Here is a 22,617-nt window from a genome sequence, read left to right as displayed (position 1 = left end):
TCATCAGAAAATAAGCATGCTATCCACCTCTACAGAAAGAACTGTTGGAGTAGAAATGCAGATAAAATATATGATTGTTTATTTGGGTATATGATTTGAGGTTTTGGTTTTATAAGATTATTTACTTACAAAAATCAATATTATGGAAATCTGTTTTTGCATAATAATACATGTACAACACAGAAAAAGAAATAGTTCCTGCTGCCCAAAACTGGTTAAGCTTGGCTTTTAGATCCAAGTTCATTTCTGGAGAACAGGAAGGGAGAAAGAAACAGCAACTTGACTAATAGTGGCCCTGCTCCTTCCTTCTTTACAAGGCCACAAAGGTTTCATGGTGACTCAGGTCAACTGCACAGCTGACATCCATCAGAAAGCAAGCTTGATGGGGCAATGACAAACTATGATTTGTTTCACAATGAGATTCCTTTTTTTTTTTTTTTTTTGGCCTTAGATATTAAGTATGGAAGCTCTTTAAATTCTTCTCTTTCTAGTATTCAGAAAACACTGCATTTTTATTTTTTACCCAATATATGTTTGTTACCAACAAGACCAAGAAAGCATCATTAATTTGCATTACTAAAGGATTCCTTAGCACAGAAAAGGGAATGACTCTAGCCTTCATCAGAGGCTTGGTCTTTTGAGTTAGTCCTTGAATTATAACCAAACTGTGTATCACTGATGGTAGGTTTAACCTCATAGATGCCAGATCTTTCTTTACTAGTACCAGATCTTTCTTTATTGATGAAAGATTATCCTTTATTGCCTTCAAAGAATTCCAAGATCAGCTCAAATACCATCTCCTTCAACAGGCCTTTTCTAATAATCTCAGCTGGCTAGTTCTGCTCCAAAAATATTTATCTTGAATGAAAGTACTCAGTGTGGGAATATTGAAAAGAAAGTCTTGGAAAATCAGTATGGAGAGGAATGATGACATTGCTGGCCTGGATAGTTTTCTAAAAATGGAAGATATGGGAAAAACCAGACAATCAGAAGAGGAGGCCCCAAAGGATGAGGATTCTTCCATTGTGTGAAGTCCAGGAAGGTGTGGAGTGTATTTTCAGGTAGAAGTTTCTGGAGCATGGTGGAAAAAGTCCAAGAGTGCTGCTCAGAAAGACACCAAAATGGACATTTATATTAAATGTTAATGGGCACCAAAGCCCAAGTATAGAGAAGAACTGCTCAGACAACTATTCTCCCTCACTTTGAGGTACAAAGAGCACTTGGTGAGAACTGGAGACTAATCGCTCCTCTTCTGGCATGTGGTCAACTGTGAGGCCATTCAGTAAGCCCTTTTAGAAGACACAAACTGCCCCCCTCCTGGCATGGGCATTGTACCTCAAAACTATAGAAGTGTTTCAGGCAAACTATAAGCAGGGAAATTCCTTTGCTCTCTTCTGTCCTTGTGACTCCTAACCCAACAACATCTGATAACTTCTATAAGACCCTGAGAGAATTATCCTCCTTGGACCGTCCTTTAGATTTGAGATGGACATAGAGATGCACCTCCAGGCTATACCTCAATACCATCAGACTGTATCTCAGACATCCATCTGTCCCCTAAACTATGAGGGCCTTCAGGCAGACTCCGGTCAGATAACCAAACCTCCCCACCGAATGCCTGAGTGTTCACCACTCTAGAATCACGTCCCCACTGTTGTAAAGAGTATATAATCTCCAGAATTGATGGATTCTGGCAGCAGCCTTTCATCTTGCTGTTCCACCATTACTTTCCAAATTAATAAATTTCTCCTTTTGTTTTTAAGCTGAGTTTTGGAGTCTTGTATTCTTGCAAAAGGTACCCTTCCCAAACCCCAGGAGTTCAACTTTAGTGCCCCACAACACCACCTATCTTTCCAGTCTTTTTTGCACTACTCCCCCGATCCTGGCCCCATGCTTACAAAGTTCTCCCTCCTCATATCTGCCTCTTGGCTCCTCAACTACTAATTTTACCTTCAACAGGAAGGTTTTTTAATCCCCCTTTATTCTAATGCTTTCTCTCTGTCAATTATTTCTTTTTATTGTCCTATATATCAGTTATCTGTACATAGTTATTTGCATGTTTTTTTTTCTCCCATTAGACTGTGAGATTCCAGAGGACACAGGCTGTCTTTTGCCTTTCTTTGTATTCCGAATGCTAATCACAGTGCCTGACATACAGGAGGTACTTAATAAATGCTCTTTGACTAACTGATTTCAAACAATGGAAACCACAAACTATCATCTCAGATTTGATTGCCTCTCAGGTAGAGATGAAACACCTTGTAGCAGCTACTTTCAGTGGCAGCAACTAAACCCAAGCAAAATAAGCAGAACTGGGAGAACATTGTACACAGTAAAAGCAATATTGGACGATGATTATCTGTGAAAATTTGGCTACCCTCAACCAGGCAATGATCTGGGTCAATTCTGAAAGACTTAAGATGGGGAATGCTCTCCACCTCTAGAGAAAGAACTGTTGGAGTCGTCTTTCACATCCGTGTATTTATGGTTTTATTTGTGGGTTTTGGTTATGTATGACTTTGCTCTTATGACAATGACCAATATGGAAGTGTGTTTTGCATGACAATAAAAATAAAACATAAACTTGTTACACTTAATTATATATGTAATTTTTATATTAAATTAAATATATATTTTTATGAGGGTTTTTATTTCCTTTTCAAAAATGGTGGTAAGAAGGATAGCTAGGTAGCACAATGAATAGAATGCCAGGTCTGTAGTCAAGAGGACCTGGGTTCAAATATGGCACAAGATACTTCCCAGCTGGGCAAGTCACTTAACCCACATTGCTTAGCCCAGTGATGGGCAACCTTTTGAGCCTGGTATGTCAAAATTCTCCAAAAAAGCAAGCATAACTCAGGTGGTGTGTCACTTTGAGAAAAAAACCATAATTTTGCAATATTTATAGTTTAAATAACAAAAATGTATAATTGTAATATATAACTGTATTTAATAAACCAAATTAGGTAAATTAATATAGGTAGAATTGTCATCTATAGTGCACAGAGTGTCTACACTACACTACAGCAAATGCTTCATCCTTAGCATGCAGCCCCATACTTTTTTTGTCATCTCGTGTCATGGAAAATGGCTATGCCTGTCAGTGCTGACACACGTTTCATAGGTTTGTCATCACCAGCATAGCCCTTGCCATTCTTTTGTCTTAGAATTGATAGGAAGACAGAAGGTAAAGATTTCTTTAAAATGGTGTGGGGAGAGATTGGAAGAATACATGAATTTTTGTTCATTAAAAATAAATTTTAAAATTTAAAAGAGGAAATACATTGTATAGCATCTCAGACACATCCCTTCAAACAGTTATCATAGTCATACTTTGAAGTGAGGCATGTAAAACTTGTGGTTCTTGAATATTCTGTTCTACTCAAATAGAAAATCAAAGTCCATGCCAAGGTTCTAGAAAAACAAATTCAGTTGGCAAACCAAGGGTAGGAACAAATTAAAAGAATTAGTGGCTAAATACAACTGACTGCAGGGCAATTCTCATGTGAAAAATGTTTCAAATAGAAAAGGAAACTATCAATAGGAAGAAATCATTGCATTAAATATCTCTGATAAAAGTCTGCTAGGTAAGACATATAGGCAGGAGGTCCTAGGCTCAAACCCGGCCTCAGCCACTTCCCAGCTGCATGACCCTGGGCAAGTCACTTGACCCCCATTGCCCACCTTTACCATTCTTCCACCTATGAGACAATACACCGAAATTAAGGGTTTTAAAAAAAAAGACATATAGGGAATTAAATCAAATATGTAAGGTCAAAAGCTATTCCCTAATAGATGGGATATGAATAAAGAATTTATAAAAGAATTTCCAGATTCAAAGTCACAGCTATTCTATTCCTTTTGCATTTTCTCCTCTCCAAACTAACCACCCTTAATTCCTTCAACCAATCCTTATATGGTGTGATGGATTAAAAATCTTTCACAATCCTGGTGATTTTTAACTTCCCTAGGATCAGGGTTTTCCCAAACAATGATAATCAGAATTAAAACAATGCTCAAGAGTAGTCTGACCAAAGCCAAAGAGAAAGGAACTATCACCTTCTGGAAACTAAACTACTTTTAATATAACCTGAAATCCTATTAGCCTCCTGGGCTGCTCCATCACCTAGACACTCACTGAGCTTGCAGTCCCTCCATCTTTTTTTCAAACAACCCTTGCTTTCCCCATTTATCCCTTTTCCCATTTGTCATTTTCTAGATTTTTTTTGAAGCCAAGTATCTATCTTGGTTGAATTTCATTTTGTTATATCCATTCAGTCCAGCATTCTAGCTTATCAGAATCTTTTGGGTTCATGATTCAATTAGTCAGGATGTTAATTATTCTTCCCACTTTTGTGTCATCAGCAAATTTGATTAGCATGCTATATAAGGCCCAACGTTTCTCTCTTTTCCTAATAGGGATTAGTTTCCTCCAGAAGCCCATAAATTTGTCCCTGAGATTTGAATAGCCACCTTATTCCCTGACACAGCTTCCTTGTCACCCAAGGGCATAAAAAGTTATAATGATGGAGAGTCAGGATCTGACTCAGTGGATTTCTGCAGACCACAAGTCAGCATACCCTGCCCCACTGGACAGATAGACATGTTTCCATATGGAGACAAGGTGGGAGAGCTACATCCAGAGAGGTTCTGTCACCATATCCTCTTTGCATATCTTTTAGGGCAAAGCAAAGCTCCTTTGGGTGATATTTCAATGACTTGGAAATGTCTCATTTTATCCCAACATTGAACCTTCACTAAAAGAATGCTGACATTACGCCTGCTTCTGACATATACCATTATCCAAGGCATTGATAATAGTGTTAGATGATGTTGGTCTAAGCACAATTCCCTGAGGCATTCTATTGGAGACTTCTTGACCATTTGATGATAATTGATTAGCAACTATTCCTTGAGTCCAGTCATTCAGCCAATAGGGAAGAAGCAAAAGAACAACATTTCAGAAATTTCAAAAAAAGAACTAAATAAAATCTGCAAACTTTAAGCCAGTGAGTTGACCAGTTCCAAAATCTTGACCAAGATAAATGCAAAGTCTTATAAATGAGGAAGCAGGCCAGGCCCGACTCAGACCAGCCTCGTGATACAGACTTTAAAAAAAAAAAAAAAAGGTAAAAAAAACAACCATTTACATAGAGCTTATTATGTGCCAGGTACTCTACTAAGCACCTTACAATTATTACCTGACTTGATCCTCAAAATAACCCTGAGAGATAGGTACTATTATTATCCTTGTTTTACAGATGAGGAAACTGAGGCAAACAAAGGTTAAATGCTTTCCCAGGTCACACAGCTAGTAAGGCTGAAGCTAAATTTGAACTTGGGTCTTCCTGACTCTAAGCGCATCCACTGAACCACTAAACTGCCCCAACTGAACAAAATAAGATACTCATAGGCTGTTTAATAAGTTAATAAGAGGATTGGCTTGGCAACAACATGGAAAGGACATTCAGCAAAGATACAGCATTAATTCAGTTGAGCGTGGTTTTTCTTCTTGCCTCTGAGGTGACCATGCTGGTGTACCGAGGCTAAACCCAAGGGAGGACTAGACTCCTCCAGCTCTGGCTTTTGGTACTTGGGCCAGCAGGAAACTATATCAGTATTTCTAAGTTTGGTGTCTCCAGAATCATTTTAATGCCATCTAAGGAATAAGTCTAGGCCTTATGGAATGGATAGGACTCATAACTATATATATGGCATGGCCTTTGTAGGCATTGTTCTTACTATATAATTTTTTTGTAAATCAACTTTACAAGCAAAGAATGGGAGAACCTGGATTAGAGAGCAATTTGTCTGAAAACAAATAAACAAAAAGCAAACGACATGAGTCAGCAGTGCAATGTAGTAACCAATAAGTCAGTCAATCAATGAACATTTATTAAGTGTTAGAAATACAGAGAATAGCAAAAACAGTCTCTGACTTCAAGAAGATCTTATTCTAATGGAGGAAATAACATGTAAGTAACTAATTACTTGCAAAATATATGTAGGATAAATTGAAGGTAACTGCAGAAAGAAAGTGTGGAGTGGGAGGAGAGACTCAGAAATGTCTCTTGTAGAAGGAGGAATTTGAGAGGTCTTAAAGAAAGTCAAGGAAGCCAAAAGCCAAAAGGAGGAATAAAAGAGAGGAAGAAATTCAAGCCTAGGGAATAGCCAGTGAAGAGGGCTGGTGTCAGGAGATGGGAGGCTGTGTACAAAGTACATCTGGGTGACCAATGTCACTGGATCATAGAGAACACAGAGGAGATTAAAATAAATAATAATTTATTTTTATAAGAAGATGGGAAAGGTAGGAGGAGGTCAAGTTATAAAGTCCTTGAAAAGCCCAACAGAGGATTTTATATTTAATCTTGGAGTAATAGAGAGCCATTTGAGTAGGGAGAAGGCATGGTTAGATCTGTACTTTAAGAAAATCATTTTGGTGGCTAAATGGAAGAAGGTTTGGAGTAGGGAGACACTTAAGACAGGCAGAACCACAAATAGCTATTGTAATAATCAAGGCATGAGGTGACGAGAGGCCAGAATGAGTGAGTAGAAAAAAGGATGTGGGTACACACACACACACACACACACACACACACACACACACACACACACACGAAAGATGTTATAAGGTAGAAATGACAAAACTTGGCAACAGATTGGACTTGTAGGGTGAGTGTAAGGACTTGAAGATGCTCCTGAGTCTGGGAAGATATTGACACTTTACACAGAAAATAATAGGGAAAAGGGAAAGAATAGGAGGAAAAGTCAATTCACTCCCTCTTCAGGCAGCTTGACAGCCCCTCACCCTTAGGAGAAAGAAGTTATAGGGAAACAGGGTAGAGGGAAGAGTTTAAAGGGAAAAATAATTGGTACATTTGGGGACATGCTGACTTTGAGAAGCCTACTAGATATCTAGTTCAAGATGTCCAAAAGGCATTTGGTGATAGGAGGTCAGAAGAGACATTAGAGCTAATTTTATCTTGAGCTGCAGTAAGAGAGCTATGGCTTCCAAGAATTGGGAGATTGTCTCTCTGTACAAACCCCTGCTCAGACCATACCTGAAGTATGGTGTTCAGTTTAGGGAGCTATTTAAGGACACTGAGAAGCCAGTGAACACCCAGAGAAGACAACCAGGATAGTAGAGAAGAACTGTGAGCCTGGGTCATATGAAGATCAGTGGAAGGAATGTGGGAAGTCTAATCTCAAGATAAAGAGGCTCAAAGGAAACAATAATAGCCATGTTCAAACATTTGAAAGACTGTTGGATGAAGGAAGGATTGGCCTTGTTCCATTTGGTCCCAAAGGGCCAAACAAGTTGGCCAAAACAAGCCAAGAAGTTAAGAAAGTCAGATTTGGATTTGACCTAAGGACAATCTTCCTAAAAATTAGAACTGGATGCAAATGAGTGAACTACCTCAATGGGCTATGGATTTTCCCTCTGTGGGAAGTCTTCAAACAAAGGCTGAAATTTAATCATTCATTGGGTGTAAGTAGAGATTGTTATAGGGGACTTTAAAGATGTAATATGGGAATTAGGAAAGTATAATATGGGATTAGGTAGGATGTAATAAGAGGCTGAAGCTAGGGGTAATAACTGGTAGTATCAGGGAATAAGACAAGGCAAGGGACCCAAGGCTGGAGGTAATCAAGGGAATAGACTAGGTAGTAGGGAAGTTAAGGCAATATAGTGGATGTGGCAGGTTCAATGATGAAGGATGGTAGTTGAAGTGGTAGGAGAAATAAGGGAATGTCTGAGTTCAGGGAGTATAACACTGAGGTAACAAGGGTTTCAAGGGAGAGGATGAATTAATCTAAGCAGACAAACAGCAGCAGGGGAATACAGACTGGGACTTAGGTTAAAGACAAAATACTGAAGGGAAATAGACTGATCCCTTCAAGTAAAGGACACTATACAGCCAAGTTAGAATCAGCCAAGACAGATTGAAATTGACTACAGGCTTTAGTCAGTTTCACCGGAAGGGACTTGTATTGAAGTTACACTTTCTTCAAAATGGACACCCTCAGCTTCCTTCAAACCCAGAGAGTATGTTGCTTCTCTTCCTCTTCCTCCCTCTCTTGCTAATTAACTAATGAAGTAGCCAAAAGGTCTTGTTTAAACACAAAAGGGGTTTATTGTCTTCTAGGATAGATTGACAGGGTTGAGGATCAAGGAAGCCCTAACAGCTGCTTAGAGAAACCTCAGGTGGGGGAAAGGAAGCAGGAATGTGAGACTGAGAAAGGACCTGCCTTTACTCAGCTCTCAAGGTGATTTTGAAATCAAAAGGGATTAGGATGTTGGATACAAAACCTCAATAGATAATTTGCTGCAAGGGCAGGACTAACTCCATGATTCACTCTCCTATTCACTCTTCTCAGACATTCAGGTAAGGGAAATGAAGGTAGGAAATAAGGTAGGGTAGGAAATTCAAAGGATTTAGCTAAATTAAACAAATCTCAAAGAAACTGCAAATCTAAGCTAGGTTTCAATCTTAAGAAGGAGCTAGACCCTGGTTCCCTCCATGAGTTCCCAAGTCCAACTGAAACTTTTTCCCAAGATTCTAAAAACTTAACTTACAATAGGAATTCTGCAAAAACAGTTTTGCCCCCACTCTACACCACAAGATTTCTTTCAGGTATAGAATGTGCTTAATTACTACAAAGGTACCTTCCGTCTCTTAAATTCTATGATTCTGGTGACAGATGGGTGAAGAAGAAAGAAAAATAAATAAATGATTGATTCATTGAGAACACCAAGGTTTCCAAACATGAGAAATGATAGCATCAATGACCAAGCAAAGAGCAAGTCTGGAGAATCAAAGTCAATAAACTCAGTTTAGAACATATGGAGTTTTAGGTACCAGTGTCTTGGAAGAACTAGGCTGCCTACTCATACAAAGAGTTCACTAAGCTGGTAGCTGGAGTACAGAACCATCTAAAAGACAAAATGATCAATGATATTCCCTTTCTGGAATGGTGAAATGATCTTCTTTTTTCCTTGAGACCTGTTATACAGGGTGGTATGGTGCTTGAATAAGATGGGCCTGATGAAGGTGGCCCAAGATCCTAGATGGTATATGGATCTAAACTAAGTGAAGAGAGGGATGTCTGAAAGGCCACCAAGGTATGCTGGTAACCACCAGGGCTTCTAAATGTGCAACTCAGCTAAGCACTTGACCCACAAACAGTGCCCAAGCCAAAGTGAATAAGTGAGAAGATGTATATTGATCCACACAGCACCTCTGCTTACTTTATGTTAGGGATAATAATTGATACGGTTGGATTAATGCGGTTGACTGCAATTTACTCAACTATTTCCTTCCCCCTTAGAGGTATCTGCTAGGTTGTCCTTCAGAATAACACCAGTCTGGAGTTCTGGGTTAAGACGGCGGCAGAGTAAAAAAGCAGCGGCTTAACCTCTCCTAACCAAAACATACAGGACTCCTCAAGGGGACATAAAAACAAATCCAGACGAATGGAGGGACCCCACAACAGGGTGCAGCGTGGAAGGTAGGTGGAATTGGGGCATTTCCATGCTATAAAGGGGTGAAACAGCTCTCACTAAATTGCGGGTTGAGCAACCCCCTCCCCACACACACCACCTACATTGCCAAAGCCAGCGCAAAAGAAGTAGAGCAAGTTTGGGGCACCCATTGAGTCATTGGCAGCTCCAGGGCCTGATCCTGAGAGCAGCAAGACTTAAGACCCCAAAAGGCTAAAGAACTCGCGCGGACTTTGAGAGCTGTCACTGAGCGCAGGTGCGGGTGGAGGTGGATGCAGGCTTGAGCGAAGGCTCTGAAACCCTGAGTGGGGAACCAGTGCAGATGGGTATACAACTGTGGAAGCAGCGCCCTGAGACTTGAAAAGGAGCCTCTGGAAGAGGATCAAGCAAGGGGGACCACCAGGAGGCTTGACCTTGAGAATAACCAGACCTGAGACCTCAGGAGCCTAAAAGAGCGCAGACAGACCCTGAGCGTGAGGATAAAGCTGAGAAGGGGCTGGGCTTAAAATGGCAACCCAGAATCAGGAAGCCCAGAAGAGAAAGATTAACAACAAGAAGAAATCTTTAACACTCAACAACTTTTACACAGAGAAAATCCAGACAACAAAGCAAACAGAAGAAGAGAACAAACAAGCAATCACATCCAAACCCTCCCAAAATAATGAAAACTGGTCACAAGCTCTTGAAGAGTTCAAATCTGAGATGCTGAGAAAGTTGGAAAAGATTTGGCTAAAGAAATGGGAAATAACTCAAAAGGAAATCAAGCAAGAAAATAACAGTTTAAAAGGCAGAATTTTGCAATTGGAAAGTGAGGCTCAGAAATCAAATGAACTGATAAGCAAATTGAACACCAGAAATGACCAGATTGAAAAGGAAAACCAAAAGATTATAGCCAAAAACCAGTCCCTAAAGGCTAGAATTGAGCAATTAGAAGCCAATGATCTCTCAAGACAGCAAGAACAAATAAAACAAAAGTCAAAAGACTGATAAAAATAGAAGGAAACATGAAATATCTCAATGAGAAAGTGACAGACCAAGAAAACTGGTCTAGAAGAGACAATCTGAGAATCATTGGTCTTCCTGAAAAAGCAGAAATTAATATAAATTTGGACTCCATACTAAAAGAAATTATTCAGCAGAGTAACACCAGTCTTCACTTAACTTTGTTTAAGGCTTTAATGCTACTAAACTCAAAGGGGTAGAATTCAGGATAAGGAAAGTGGTGTTGGGGATGGCTATGCTAATCTAATGGGAGCTGGAGTGAGCTAATCAATCACTAGCAAGTGAGCAGCTGGCTGGAGAGGCTCTTCTCCCTCACAGACCCTGGTCAGGCCCAGCATGGCCTAGACCAGGTGAAAGGAAGGTTTATGATCTTCTTCTTCTTGGTATATGTTTGATGTGTACCTCTCAGCCCTAATCAGCAACTGGTGAATTGATTACTTGAGGCAATAAGGTACAGATGCTGGAGTGCAGATCTATAGGCCTACCCACCCACACTAACAGGGACCCTTTTAAAAAATGAGACCCTGAAGGGTTCAGCCCCTGGGCTTTTATAGTGGTGGTAGCAACTGTCTTTTGCCCTTGGCTCATGCCATCTAGGTAAGTTCTAAATTCTATAACTGATGATCTGTCACTCAAGTTGGTCTCCATCTTCTTCCCAGAAGCTGCCTATTGCAGACTGGGTTTCCCTTTCTCACCCTAGCTGGAGGTACAGCAGTCACTCAAGACCCTCACCTCATTATTGATTTCATATGAACTTTGACCTGCTCAACCTGGGCCAATTTACCTTTCTTCAGGCAGCTTGATGGCCCCCCACTCTTAGAGGCTCACCATCTTGATGTATATTTAGTGTGGACATCCAATCAAATTTTTGCCTTACTGCAGCTCAGAACTCCTTAGCTTAAGCAATGAACCAACTTAAGCCTCTCCCATTAGCATAAGCATAATCCACTGTGCCCACAGCTGTCTACATTTTTCTTTTTGTTTCTACAAAATGTTCAATTTTGGCTAAATGTCAGGAAAATCTTAATATTTAAAGCCCATTGTAAGTGGGCTGGTGGTAAGTTTCTCCTTATCATAGGTTTTTAAGCAAATACTAATGATGATAATTGGTGTGATACTATAAAGATTAAAGACAAAGCTAAATATATACTTCCCTAAAAGATAAGCTTCAGGCAGGCAGATGCTTCTGAAATCATTTAATTTTTGAAACGATACTAGAAGATGCATATCTAGAAATACATATTGCTTAAAGATTAAAGTCATAACTTGGTTTATTCCAGACCAGAATTTCTCAAACATTTTTTACCAAAAAGAAAAAGACAATTACGCATTATCTAGGGTAGCCCCTGGATGAAGTAGAGACTAAAAATATTTCCCATAACAAATGACAATGCATAGATTTCAGTGTTCTAATATTAATTAGTTTTTCATTAAATTAGAATTTTTGATTTTACATAGAAAGAAAAATAGGATAAGAAATGAGGCTCAATGATACCTGAACTATTAATCCAATAATGAATCATTTTAAAAAACTGATTGTTTTCACAACACAACTGTCAATCACTTTGTTTTCTGGGGAAATATGTTCATATTTGTTTCATGTGATATTATGGTTCCTGTTTTCTAATGTTTTCATTTCTTTAAGTACTTTTAAATGTATTAAAATCTATCAATTAGTATATGGCTAATAATAGTAAAAGATGGAATTATGTCTGCGTCTACATTTCTTCAGTTAGTACAGAAGTGTATTCTTTTGGGGTAAAAAAAAAAACTGGCAGGTGTAAAGGAAAGAAAGAGAGAGAATGCCTATCACTGAATTACAAATTTGGGGAAATTCATTCCCCATGTTCCTAGGCACTAGCATAAGTAGTGAGTATAGTGAAGAATTGTGCTCAATGAATATAGACCTGAAGTGAAGCGGAGATCTCATACTACAGATATGTCCTGGAGAATGATTTTTCAAGGAACATAGCAATTTTAATGGGATAGAGAAAAAATAAAATGTGGATCATTCTAGAAACAGATATTTGAGACCATATGTTTGTTGATGACAAAGAAGTGCCATTTCAAAATGGGAGAAGAGAGCTCTATGAAAGGTGGGGAAAGATTTCGGTCAGTGAAGGCTTTTAATTAATCGTTATAGCAGGACTCTGGGGTCAATGCTGTTGTCACCGTTCTGGTCTTCCCTCCAAGATAAAGAGTAGCAGTAGATGTATAACACTTGTTTCTGTCATAAGTGTAACAGGTTTCACTGGTATCATCACAATTATTACTCTGGGTGGCAGCAACGACCTCATTGTTCAGCTCCAGTTCAGTGGGGTCACATTTTTTGCAGCTAAAAAATAAATACATGCATTAAACACTAGCTACTGAGTGACACCTTCATCACAGTAGAGGGTAAACAATCATTTGTTGTTGGCCCTATTGCATGTGGGAATCCAAATTCCATTGGATTTCACAACTATGAGCAGAAACTTGGAAGGCAAACTTCCAGCTTTCTGCATCATCATGATAAATAAATTCAATTTAGAATTTCTTTAATTAAGCAACAAACATTTATTCATCATCAGCTATGTCACTGTGTTAGGCACTTATCTTACATCACTGTTTTGTCTATGCCCATGTCTTCACAAAACCAAAACAACCAAACGGAAAAATTAAAAATCAGTAATCTACTTTCTTTGTGTACAAGCCACCAGGTAACTAACTTAATTTTTTTTTACCCACTGAATTCACTGAATGGAATAGTTTGTCATTCCCAATTACTTTCTAAATGCAACTAGAGAAACTCAAAGCCAAATAAAAAGATACTAGCTATTAAATATTTTAGGTTATGTAGTTTAAAAAAATTTTTTTTTAATTTTCTTAAGCCTAGGTGTCCTTATTTCACCACACAAGTATGTTCCCAGTTCTGATCTGGATGCAAGTTTTAACCTGCTCCTTTCTCATTTGGGCCATTCTACCTCTCCTTGGACATCCTGGTGGCTCCAGGCTCCCCAAGGCTCACCAAGTTGATGGTCAACTCAGTATGGACATCCAATTAGTTTCAGTTCTAATATAGCTCAGAACTCTCAAGCTCAAGTGACCCACCAGCCTCAGCCTCCCTAGTAAGTAACTAAGATGACAGATATGACAAGAATGCTTTCATATCTGGTCTGACATAAAAATTTTCAGATATTCAGATTTGCATTTTCTTCACTGAGAGCTCTCTCTGCCTCTGCAGAAAAGGAGCTATGAAGGATTTACTTAAAGTGTTGTTTTTCTTTTGAATAAAGACACTTGAGGATATTGTAAATGAAGCAAGGACAGGGACTATTTTTTTGTTTGTTTGCACTACCTAGATATCATTATTTCCCCCCAAAATACATTATGAATTTTTTATTTTGATTTTCTAATCTTTATTTTTCATCAGCTTCAGCTTATTAATTAATATAAAGGAAAAGCTCTTACAGATCAGTCAGTCGGTATTCGAAGTGGGTTCTCACAGGAGAAGTAGGATCAGAAATATTCTCTCTGTTCCTCAGAGGTACTCTAAAGAAGAAGGAGAAATTGTCCAAAGTCACCATTATTGGAAAAAACATGTCTTCTGTTCAGCACCTGTTTTGTTCAGATCACTACAGCACTCTATAGGATAATCTAAAATGATGATAATTAAAGTAATTGTGAATGAGTTCACATAATTTATATACTTTTCTGATTTACCTCATGTCCTGGCCTTGCCTGTGATATGGGGCATTGGAAGGGGTATCTACTAAATGATGACCTCATCAAAGGGGACTTTGAGCTCCAATTTGATCTGGCCATCAATCTGAATGTAAGCAGATGTTTGGGCGAGAGCCAAACTTTCACTGGCTTATGAAGAGTAAAATGCCATGTCTTCAGTTTACACGAAGTATCAATCTGAAGTTTCAGTTGGCATAGCACACAAACCACTGAAAATTCTGGTTTAGGTTGAATTAGCCTTGTATAGGCAGAGTAGAACTATGGACTGGATCAGATCAGAACTTTTGGTTGCCTACTAGGCTATGAGCTGTGACAGGACAAAATACTGTTCCCATTGTATCTGGCAATGAGCCCAGTCTTTCAAATCATGAATACAGAAGTTTTCTATTCTCCTTTCTCCAGACCTATCACAGAGACTTATCACAGAGACCAGACTATCTAATTATAGGAGATACTATGTAAACAGGAGCATATTGGGTGTCCTGGGCTAGAACTTCTGTTCTTCAGCTCAGTCCCAAATCAGTGGTCTCCAAGCAGAGATGATACAATGAGAACTGGAAATATTTAACATCTAACTCCATTATCCTATTGAAATTAGTCTATTTTATATCTTGTGTGTATATACATGGTTAAGTGTGAGAATTTATTTTCACTTGATATTGAATAAAGAAGGTGGGATGCTTTAGTGAAATACAAGGGATATAGGGATCAAAAAATGTTGGGAGGTCCCATCTTAGATAATTAACTTTATTCCCAGCCCTTGCTTCTATATTATCAATTAAAGACCATGATTGTGAAGTTAGCAAGCATCAGGACAGGGATTTAAATACGGATTTCTGACTCTAAGACCAGTCCTCCTTCCAGGATATCATGCTTTCTCCCCTGATCCTCTCACCCTCTTCTTACATCACAACATCACTACCCCTTGCCAGAAAGTAGAATTTAAAGGTAATAATAATAATAGTTCATGTTTACATAGCACTTATAATGTGCCAGGCACTGTACTAAGCACTTTACAATTATTCATCTCATTTAATTATTAATTTGTATTTCTATATATGTGTAAATCATGTATACACATATAATTATTAATCAATTCAATTAAAAAAGATGTGTGAAATTACATACATGAGTCGAATATTTCTCTCCACAACCTCCTCTTCTGGATTGTCTTTTGAAGGAACTAGCTTGGAAGTCACTCGGACACATTTACATTTGTTATCCACAAGAATTCTCCCTTCATCTTCATCTTCATACTGAGCTAGAAACAGAAAATAGAAGGGAAACCAACAAGAAAAAGAAACACATCTCATGAACATTCACCATTAAGTTAATTGAGATTTCCTACTAATGGAAGAGAAAACTGGTCAAACAATAGATTAACAAGCATTTATTGAACACCTACTATATGGCAGGCACGGCACTTGGTGCTGGAGACTCTAAAATAAAGAATGAAATTATCCTTGATCAGTTTTGGCTTTCTCCCTCAATTATCCCCTTCCACCTAGGAAAGGTAAACTTGAAATTAAACATTTCGGAGTAGGAAAACCAAGGGTTTTGCTTTGCTTTTGGGTTTTTTTTTGTTGTTGTTTTGTTTTTTGGAGAGTAGGAGGTGGGTAGGTAGAGAATCCCAGGAATTATTTTTGGGAAAAGCAATTGAACCATCTATATTAACTGGAATCAGAAATATTTTCCTTAGTTTCATTTTTTTTCTTTACCCCCTCCCCTTAGTTTCCTTTTGATCATTGCCAGGCAAAGACTTATTGTGTCAATGCTAGCTTTAAATTAGTCAACAAAGCAGGAGTCTGAGGTTAATAATGGTTTAACTTTAATCAGTGCCATTAGATCAATGAAAACCCACTCTGCCTTTCCAAACTTTTCTTCCACTATTCTCCAGCCCATATCCTGTGCTCCAATAAAGTTGGTCTGTTTAGTCTTCCACATATGCCATAATTGTGTCTATCATCCATCTGTCCATACCTGTGGAAAGCCTCCTCCATCCAAATCCTCTCCATCCTCTGAAGTCTAACTCCTCCATTAAACTATTGCCCTATTCTGGGCCATACTAATCTCTTCCTTCAGTAAACTCTCTTATCATAAGCTCACAAGTATTTGAAGTGGCCTCCAGTTGTTTCAGATTTATTTGTTAGCTTTGTCCTCCCCAGCAAGACTTTAAATTCCATCTTTTCTTCAAGCTAAATACACTCAATTCCTTCAATCTATCCTTATATATCAACAATTATTACATTATATTTCTTCACTGATATTTTAATTTCTGTCAATTTATATCTTCTTCTGAGGTCTATTCTTCAAGAAAACATTAAGCCTATGTTTACATGATACCCAAACAGCAAGCTTACTGTGGAGGTGGGGTGGGGGTGGGGGGAAATCAATCTAATGAATAATCTGGTTTCTTGGTTTTCCCCTACTTTACTCCCTTTTTTTTTTTTTTGATGTGGCACTGAAGAAATGAGTGTCATCAGTGCCAAAAAAATTAATCTAGATGTTCAAGATTTCTTCCTTCACATCATCTATAAATTATTTGTGCTTTATACCAATTGTTCTTATTGTATCACTTATATTCTAGAACCATATATAGTGCTAGAAAACCATCTCCAAATACCTCAGGGTCCTCTAGAATCTTGGGAAGATAAGTTGCCTACTTTGCTCTAGAGACCCAATCTGCCAGGGGAATTAGGGTTGGGAGAAGGAGACCAGAGCTTAGCTATTATATCAGTGATGGCAAACCTTTTAGAGGGGTGGGGGGGCAAAGGGAGTAGCCCAACCCTGAGTACCTCTTGCTTTCTAGTAATGAATTCTGGTGAATCCTATGCTGGGACAACAGAGTGTATACCCACCTAGAGGGCTCTGAGTGCCCCCTCTGGCACAGGTATCTTAGGTTCACCACCACCATGGTATTATATGAACACTGTTGGGCATGGGCATGCATTAGTAACTATTTGCTTATTTGGTTCACTGGTTAATATAGTGACATTCAGAAGTTTCACTTGTTTTAATCTAGCTCTTGTCCTGACCTATTACGCGATGGGAATGATTCTCAGTTCTTAAAGACTAGGATAGCAAAGGCAAAGCTCCAATAAATCCTACCAAGCAGGAAAGGCTTCCGGTATAGGTCTTGCAACAGTCTTATTTAGGTTTGGTGTGTACCTAATATGTACTTCTATAAATACATGTTGCCTCCCCCATTAGAGAGGCGACTAGGTACAGCAGTGGATAGAGCACCAGTACTAGAGTCATGAAGACTCATCTTCTTGACTTCAAATCTGTTTTCACTTATTTATTAGTTATGTGATCCTGGACAAATCACTTCACCCTGTTTGCCTCAGATTCTTCATCTATAAAATGTATTGGAAGAGGAAATAGCAAACTGCAGTGGTATCTTTGCCAAGAAAATCCCAAGTAGAGTCATGAAGAGTTAGATACAATTGAAATAAGTGAATAACTCCCATTAGAATATATATAGAAGAGATAGTTACCCTTTTTAAAAATGCATGAAATTGAGGACAGCTAGGCGGCTCAGTGGAGAGCCAGTCCTAGAGATATGAGATCCTGGGTTCAAATTTGACTTCAGATTCTTCCTAGCTATATGACCCCTGCCTGGTGAATAACTTAACCTCCATTGCCTAGTCCTTACCACTTTTCCAATACATGGTATGGATTCTAAGACAGAAGGTAGGGGTTTTAAAAAATGCATGAAGTTGTGACCCTGGGCAAGTCACTTGACCCCCATTGCCTACCCTTACCAATCTTCCACCTATAAGTCAATACACAAAAAAGTTAAGGGTTTAAAATTAAAAACAAAAACAAAAACAAAATGCATGAAGTTATTCTGTTATATTGTAACAAGCCTTTTTATATCATCTGAGTATGCTATTTCCTCAGTGTAACTAACTGGCTAATTTGGAAGACCACTAAATTAGTATTTTTATAAATGTATTCTAATGCCAAAAAAAAATCCTTCTATCCTACCACTATTAAGAGAAAGGGTTAAGCATATGAATTTCAGATGTGAAGATTAAACAGTATGAGAATGAGGGAGGAATAGAAAGGGAGAGAAGATAGGGAGAAGGAAAGATATTGTGTCTGTTGATGAATCATTTTTTATGATAATGTTCATCGGAGACATTAATAGTGATATAAAAAAGCAATTGTTATTTGTATTAATCTAGTTCTCAAATTCTTAAATAAAGCATTATAATATATTATGATAACAATATTTATAATACATTAATTTTTAAAACATGAAATCTTCTGGCAAAAGACTATGTGGCATAATTATTATAATAAAAAATTTTACACATATTATCTTATCTGATCCAACAACCATCTTGGAAAGTAAGTCCTATTATTTATCCCATTTTATAGGTGAGAAAATTAAGGCTGAGGGGGCAAGTGACTTGCCCAAGATCGTACGGCTAGGAAGGATCTGAGTAGGGATTCAAATTCAGGTCTTCTTGACTTCAAGTGAAGAAGTTTTATGAAACCAATCAAAATAATTAGATATAAAAAATGAAAGACCTGAAAGAGGCAGGTTGACATGACAGTTAGAAGAGAAGTCTTAATGTGAGGAAGATCTGAGTTTGAGGTCTCCTTTTCTACACAGCCTGGTTCTGTGACTAGTAATTTAGCCCAAACAAAATGAAATGATTCATTTTATCAGAAAAGGGAGTTTCCAGAGTAGGAGATCCACATAGATAAAATCATGGGTCCTGACCCCAACTTTCCTAAAATATAAAAAAACTCATTTCTTTTACTTCTTGCTTTTTTTCTCCTAAATGTTTTAAAACATTTAATTCATTAATTAGAAAATGCTATTTGTTATTCCATTATAACAAGAATCGTCATGTTTGCTTTAGTGCAATTCTTAAAAGCAAATGTCATCTGAGAACACTAATTATCACTGGAAAGAAGTTTAAGAGAACTCCAATTCACAAAAATTTGAGAAATTCAAGTAACTGGCAATTACTATTGTCATGAACCAAAGATATTTCAATTCCAACAAATAATCAGTTAGCAACAGATATGTTAACCTAACCTTAATAAACTTGCTTTTAAAAAAAACTATGCCATTTTTAACACTAGCCAGGAGAAAATCATCTTACATTCCTATGCTTGAAATTTTTATTTAAAATCTCTGATTTGTTACAATATAGAATTTTGCCAAATAGTGTCAAATTTTGTGATAACTGGGTCATAGGATTTAAAGCTGAAAGAAGCATTCTAGGTTATCTGTTCTAATTGCTTTAATTATTAGATGAGTAAGATACAATGACTTCTCAAAATTCTTTCCAACTACAAATCCAAAGAAACACATGAAATTATAATCTTCTTTCTAATCTGCTTCTTTCACAAGATAATACAATAATAGAATCAGTATTCAGAAGAATTTAATCAGGGAAAGCTAGGTAACAAAGTAGATAAAAAGACAGGCCTGGAGCGGGAGGACCTGGGTTCCAATCTGGTCTCAGACACTTCCTAGCTGGGTGACCCTGGGCAAGACTAGCCTTGGAACCAATACTTGTATCAATTTTTAGATAAGGTTGTTGTTTTTTTTTTTTGTTTTTTTTTTTTTTTTTTAATTTTAAACCCTTTACTTCTGTGTATTGACTTATAGGTGGAAGATTGGTAAGGGTAGGCAATGGGGGTCAAGTGACTTGCCCAGGGTCACACAGCTGGGAAGTGGCTGAGGCCGGATTTGAACCTAGGACCTCCTGTCTCTAGGCCTGGCTCTCAATCCACTGAGCCACCCAGCTGCCCCCCAAGGTTGTTGTTTTTTTAATAAATGCAAGTGATATTATTTCTACCTAATATATTTCCTTTCCACTGTTGGAAAAATTCTTTACTACAAAACATGAAAGGTTGTTAATTTTGTTGATCTCTATAACTCCTTGACTTATAGTATGACTTTCCTATACTTTCCTATACTTCTTATAATATCAATTAGTCAATAAACATTTATTAAACACCATTATGGGTCAGGCATTTTGCTAAGTGATAAAGATACAAAGAAAAGTAAAAAACAATCTCTACTCTCAAGGACCTCACATCCTAACACAAAAGCAAATAAATTTTAGAAGAAAATAAACCTATACATATAAGAAACAAATATTGTCTTAATTTTCCAGAAAAATCTATTTAAAAAATCTATACATGTTACTATCTACTTCTAAGAAACCATATAAGAGATTCCAGTATAAAAGGAGGGGAAACCCTGTAGAATTACCTAGAATCAAAGTCAGGTTACATTAATATTCTCCAGATTGCACTGAACAAGCCAATACATGAAGAGGATTAATGGAATCATATGTGTGTATATATATCACATGATCACATGTTAGGTATATATATATGTATATATATATGTTTGCTATAAGAATCATTGCATATAAAGCATTAGCATTTTAGAAATATGGAGTTAGCTTGCTAGCCATCAAAGACCCCCAGAAGTACCTACCTGTCACGAGAATGGTCCCACAGAGCCCAGCCAGAAGCCCACAGAAGAGCAAAGATCTCTTCATCTTGCCTCCTTTGTCCTGAAAGCCTTGAGATTACAATTCAGTCAGAGGGTGTCAAAGCTATAAGGGATATACAAATAATAGAGCATCTGGTTTCTTAAAATAACAACCCAAACCAAAAACCAAAAACTGATTACTGAAACTCAAGTGCTGCTCTGGTAAATAATTTGATGTTACACTAAAAGTAACTCCTCTCACAACAGTCCCAAGAGGATACCATTTACTATAATAACTTATTAGACATCTATTGTATATGACTAAAACAGAAACACAACTAGGAATAATCCCAGGTAAGAAGGAAGGTTGAACTCAGAATGTCAAACTCAGGGTTCTAAACTTTGGAGTTCTTAACTGATACATCAAAATAAATTTGGAGGGAGGAAAGAAGGGGCTTCTCTAACATATAAAAATGTTCATGTTTGATGATATTTGTCAAATTTTGAGATAAAAAAGGGAGTTTTTTGGTTTTTATTTTTCTAATTTGAAATAATTTGCTACTTTAGGAACCAAGGATGATGAGAAAGGAAATAGATTATTATATGGATTATAAAAGAGAAATCCTTCACTCAAGAGCTCTTCTGATTTCTCCAGAAATAATCTTGAACGGCTTAAGCTTAACCTGCCTGGTCCTACTAAGCAACAAACAAAACTAAGCAACAGGAACTACACTCACTAGAAGGACATCCAACAAAATTTAGAGAAGGTTCATAGCATGATCAATTTTTCAGTCACAGCAACCAAAAAAGACATTCTATTAAGGACTGATAGAGCACTAGCTGTTCCTAAACTAATCTGATCTGTACTTTAAAACAATCATGGTGTAATGCAGGGGTCAGCAACGTATGGCTCTCGAGCCATATCTGGCTCTTTTGAGGGCCAGATATGGCTCTTTCTGCAGGAGCCATAAAGCCCATTTTTTTTTCAGTCGCTGTTACTGTGAGCACTGTACGGCTCTCACAAAAAATGTGGTGTTTGTGGCTCTCACGGCCAAAAAGGTTGCTGACCCCTGGTGTAATGGTTAACTAGGCAATGGGCAGATATTTGGCTAAATGGATAGAACGTGGCACCTGGAAATCAGGAAGACTCATCAATCCTGAGTTCTAATACTAAGTATGTGATCCTGGGCAAGTCACTTAACCCTGTTTGCCTCAGTTTCCTCCTATGTAAAATGAACTGGAGGAAGAAATGGCAAACCACTACAGTTATCTCTGCCATTAAAACCCCAAATAAGGTCACAAAGAGTTGGACATGACTAAGAAATAACTGAATAACAATAGAGATGATAGGGATCCACTGGAGTTGATTGCACAGGGGAGAAATATGGGGTGATGCCCCCAGGAAATCTCCTGCACTTGTGATGATCTTCATGTTCCTTATCCTCATCCTCATGTGTGAAAAGTTGCAAGTAATGGTATTTCTATACACTGAATTGGCATCCAGGGGAATAGTTCTTCATGTTTATGTAAAGGTGAACATGGAGGCACTAGGGATCAGCACCTGTTTGTTTAAGTGTGAAAATACTTTCTTTCCTTAGAAATATAGTAATAACTGGAGCAGGTGGATCCTTGGGATGAACAAAGAAGGTACCACAGTTATGGTGCCCCAGCCACATTGTGGTGATTACTGAAATAGCAGATTATTGACCAGGAAGAAGTCATCTGTCACTAAGGTACATCCACATTGAAAAAGCACCTATTACCATTATTTAGCATTATCTACCATGCATAGATTTATGCACCAGGTCCTCTCAAACAAAAAAACAAAAATCAGTACATGCCCTCAAGGAGTATACATTCTCCTAGGGCCCTGATGGTGAACCTATGACACATGTGTCAGCACTGACACGTGTAGCCA

General features: G+C 37.9%; 1 protein-coding gene across 1 annotated transcript; it reads right to left on the bottom strand.

Moving 5' to 3' along the window:
• Window positions 1-11,685: 11,685 nt before the first annotated feature.
• On the bottom strand, window positions 11,686-20,780 carry JCHAIN (joining chain of multimeric IgA and IgM). The gene is made up of 4 exons (XM_044680899.1): window positions 20,703-20,780; window positions 15,356-15,488; window positions 13,955-14,035; window positions 11,686-12,839 (listed from the first exon to the last, which is right to left on the bottom strand). Exons 1-4 carry the CDS (start codon window positions 20,764-20,766, stop codon window positions 12,635-12,637), a joined length of 483 nt encoding a protein of 160 aa, XP_044536834.1. The 5' UTR covers window positions 20,767-20,780; the 3' UTR covers window positions 11,686-12,634.
• Between the last annotated feature and the right edge of the window lie 1,837 nt (window positions 20,781-22,617).

Source organism: Gracilinanus agilis, chromosome 6 (assembly GCF_016433145.1).
Source record: "Gracilinanus agilis isolate LMUSP501 chromosome 6, AgileGrace, whole genome shotgun sequence".
Classification (NCBI taxonomy): domain Eukaryota; kingdom Metazoa; phylum Chordata; class Mammalia; order Didelphimorphia; family Didelphidae; genus Gracilinanus; species Gracilinanus agilis.
Note: the sequence above shows the minus strand (reverse complement) of the source record. Positions and strands in the feature narration are given on the sequence as shown.

Coding starts and splice junctions, on each gene's coding strand:
- JCHAIN (XM_044680899.1), bottom strand. CDS start 20,766: ATGAAGAGATCTTTGCTCTTCTGTGGGCTTCTGGCTGGGCTCTGTGGG. Junction 15,489..20,702: donor TGGGACCATTCTCGTGACAG/GTAGGTACTTCT, acceptor TTCTGTTTCTAG/CTCAGTATGAAGATGAAGAT. Junction 12,840..13,954: donor GAATACCGACTGACTGATCT/GTAAGAGCTTTT, acceptor TTTATTTTTTAG/CTGCAAAAAATGTGACCCCA.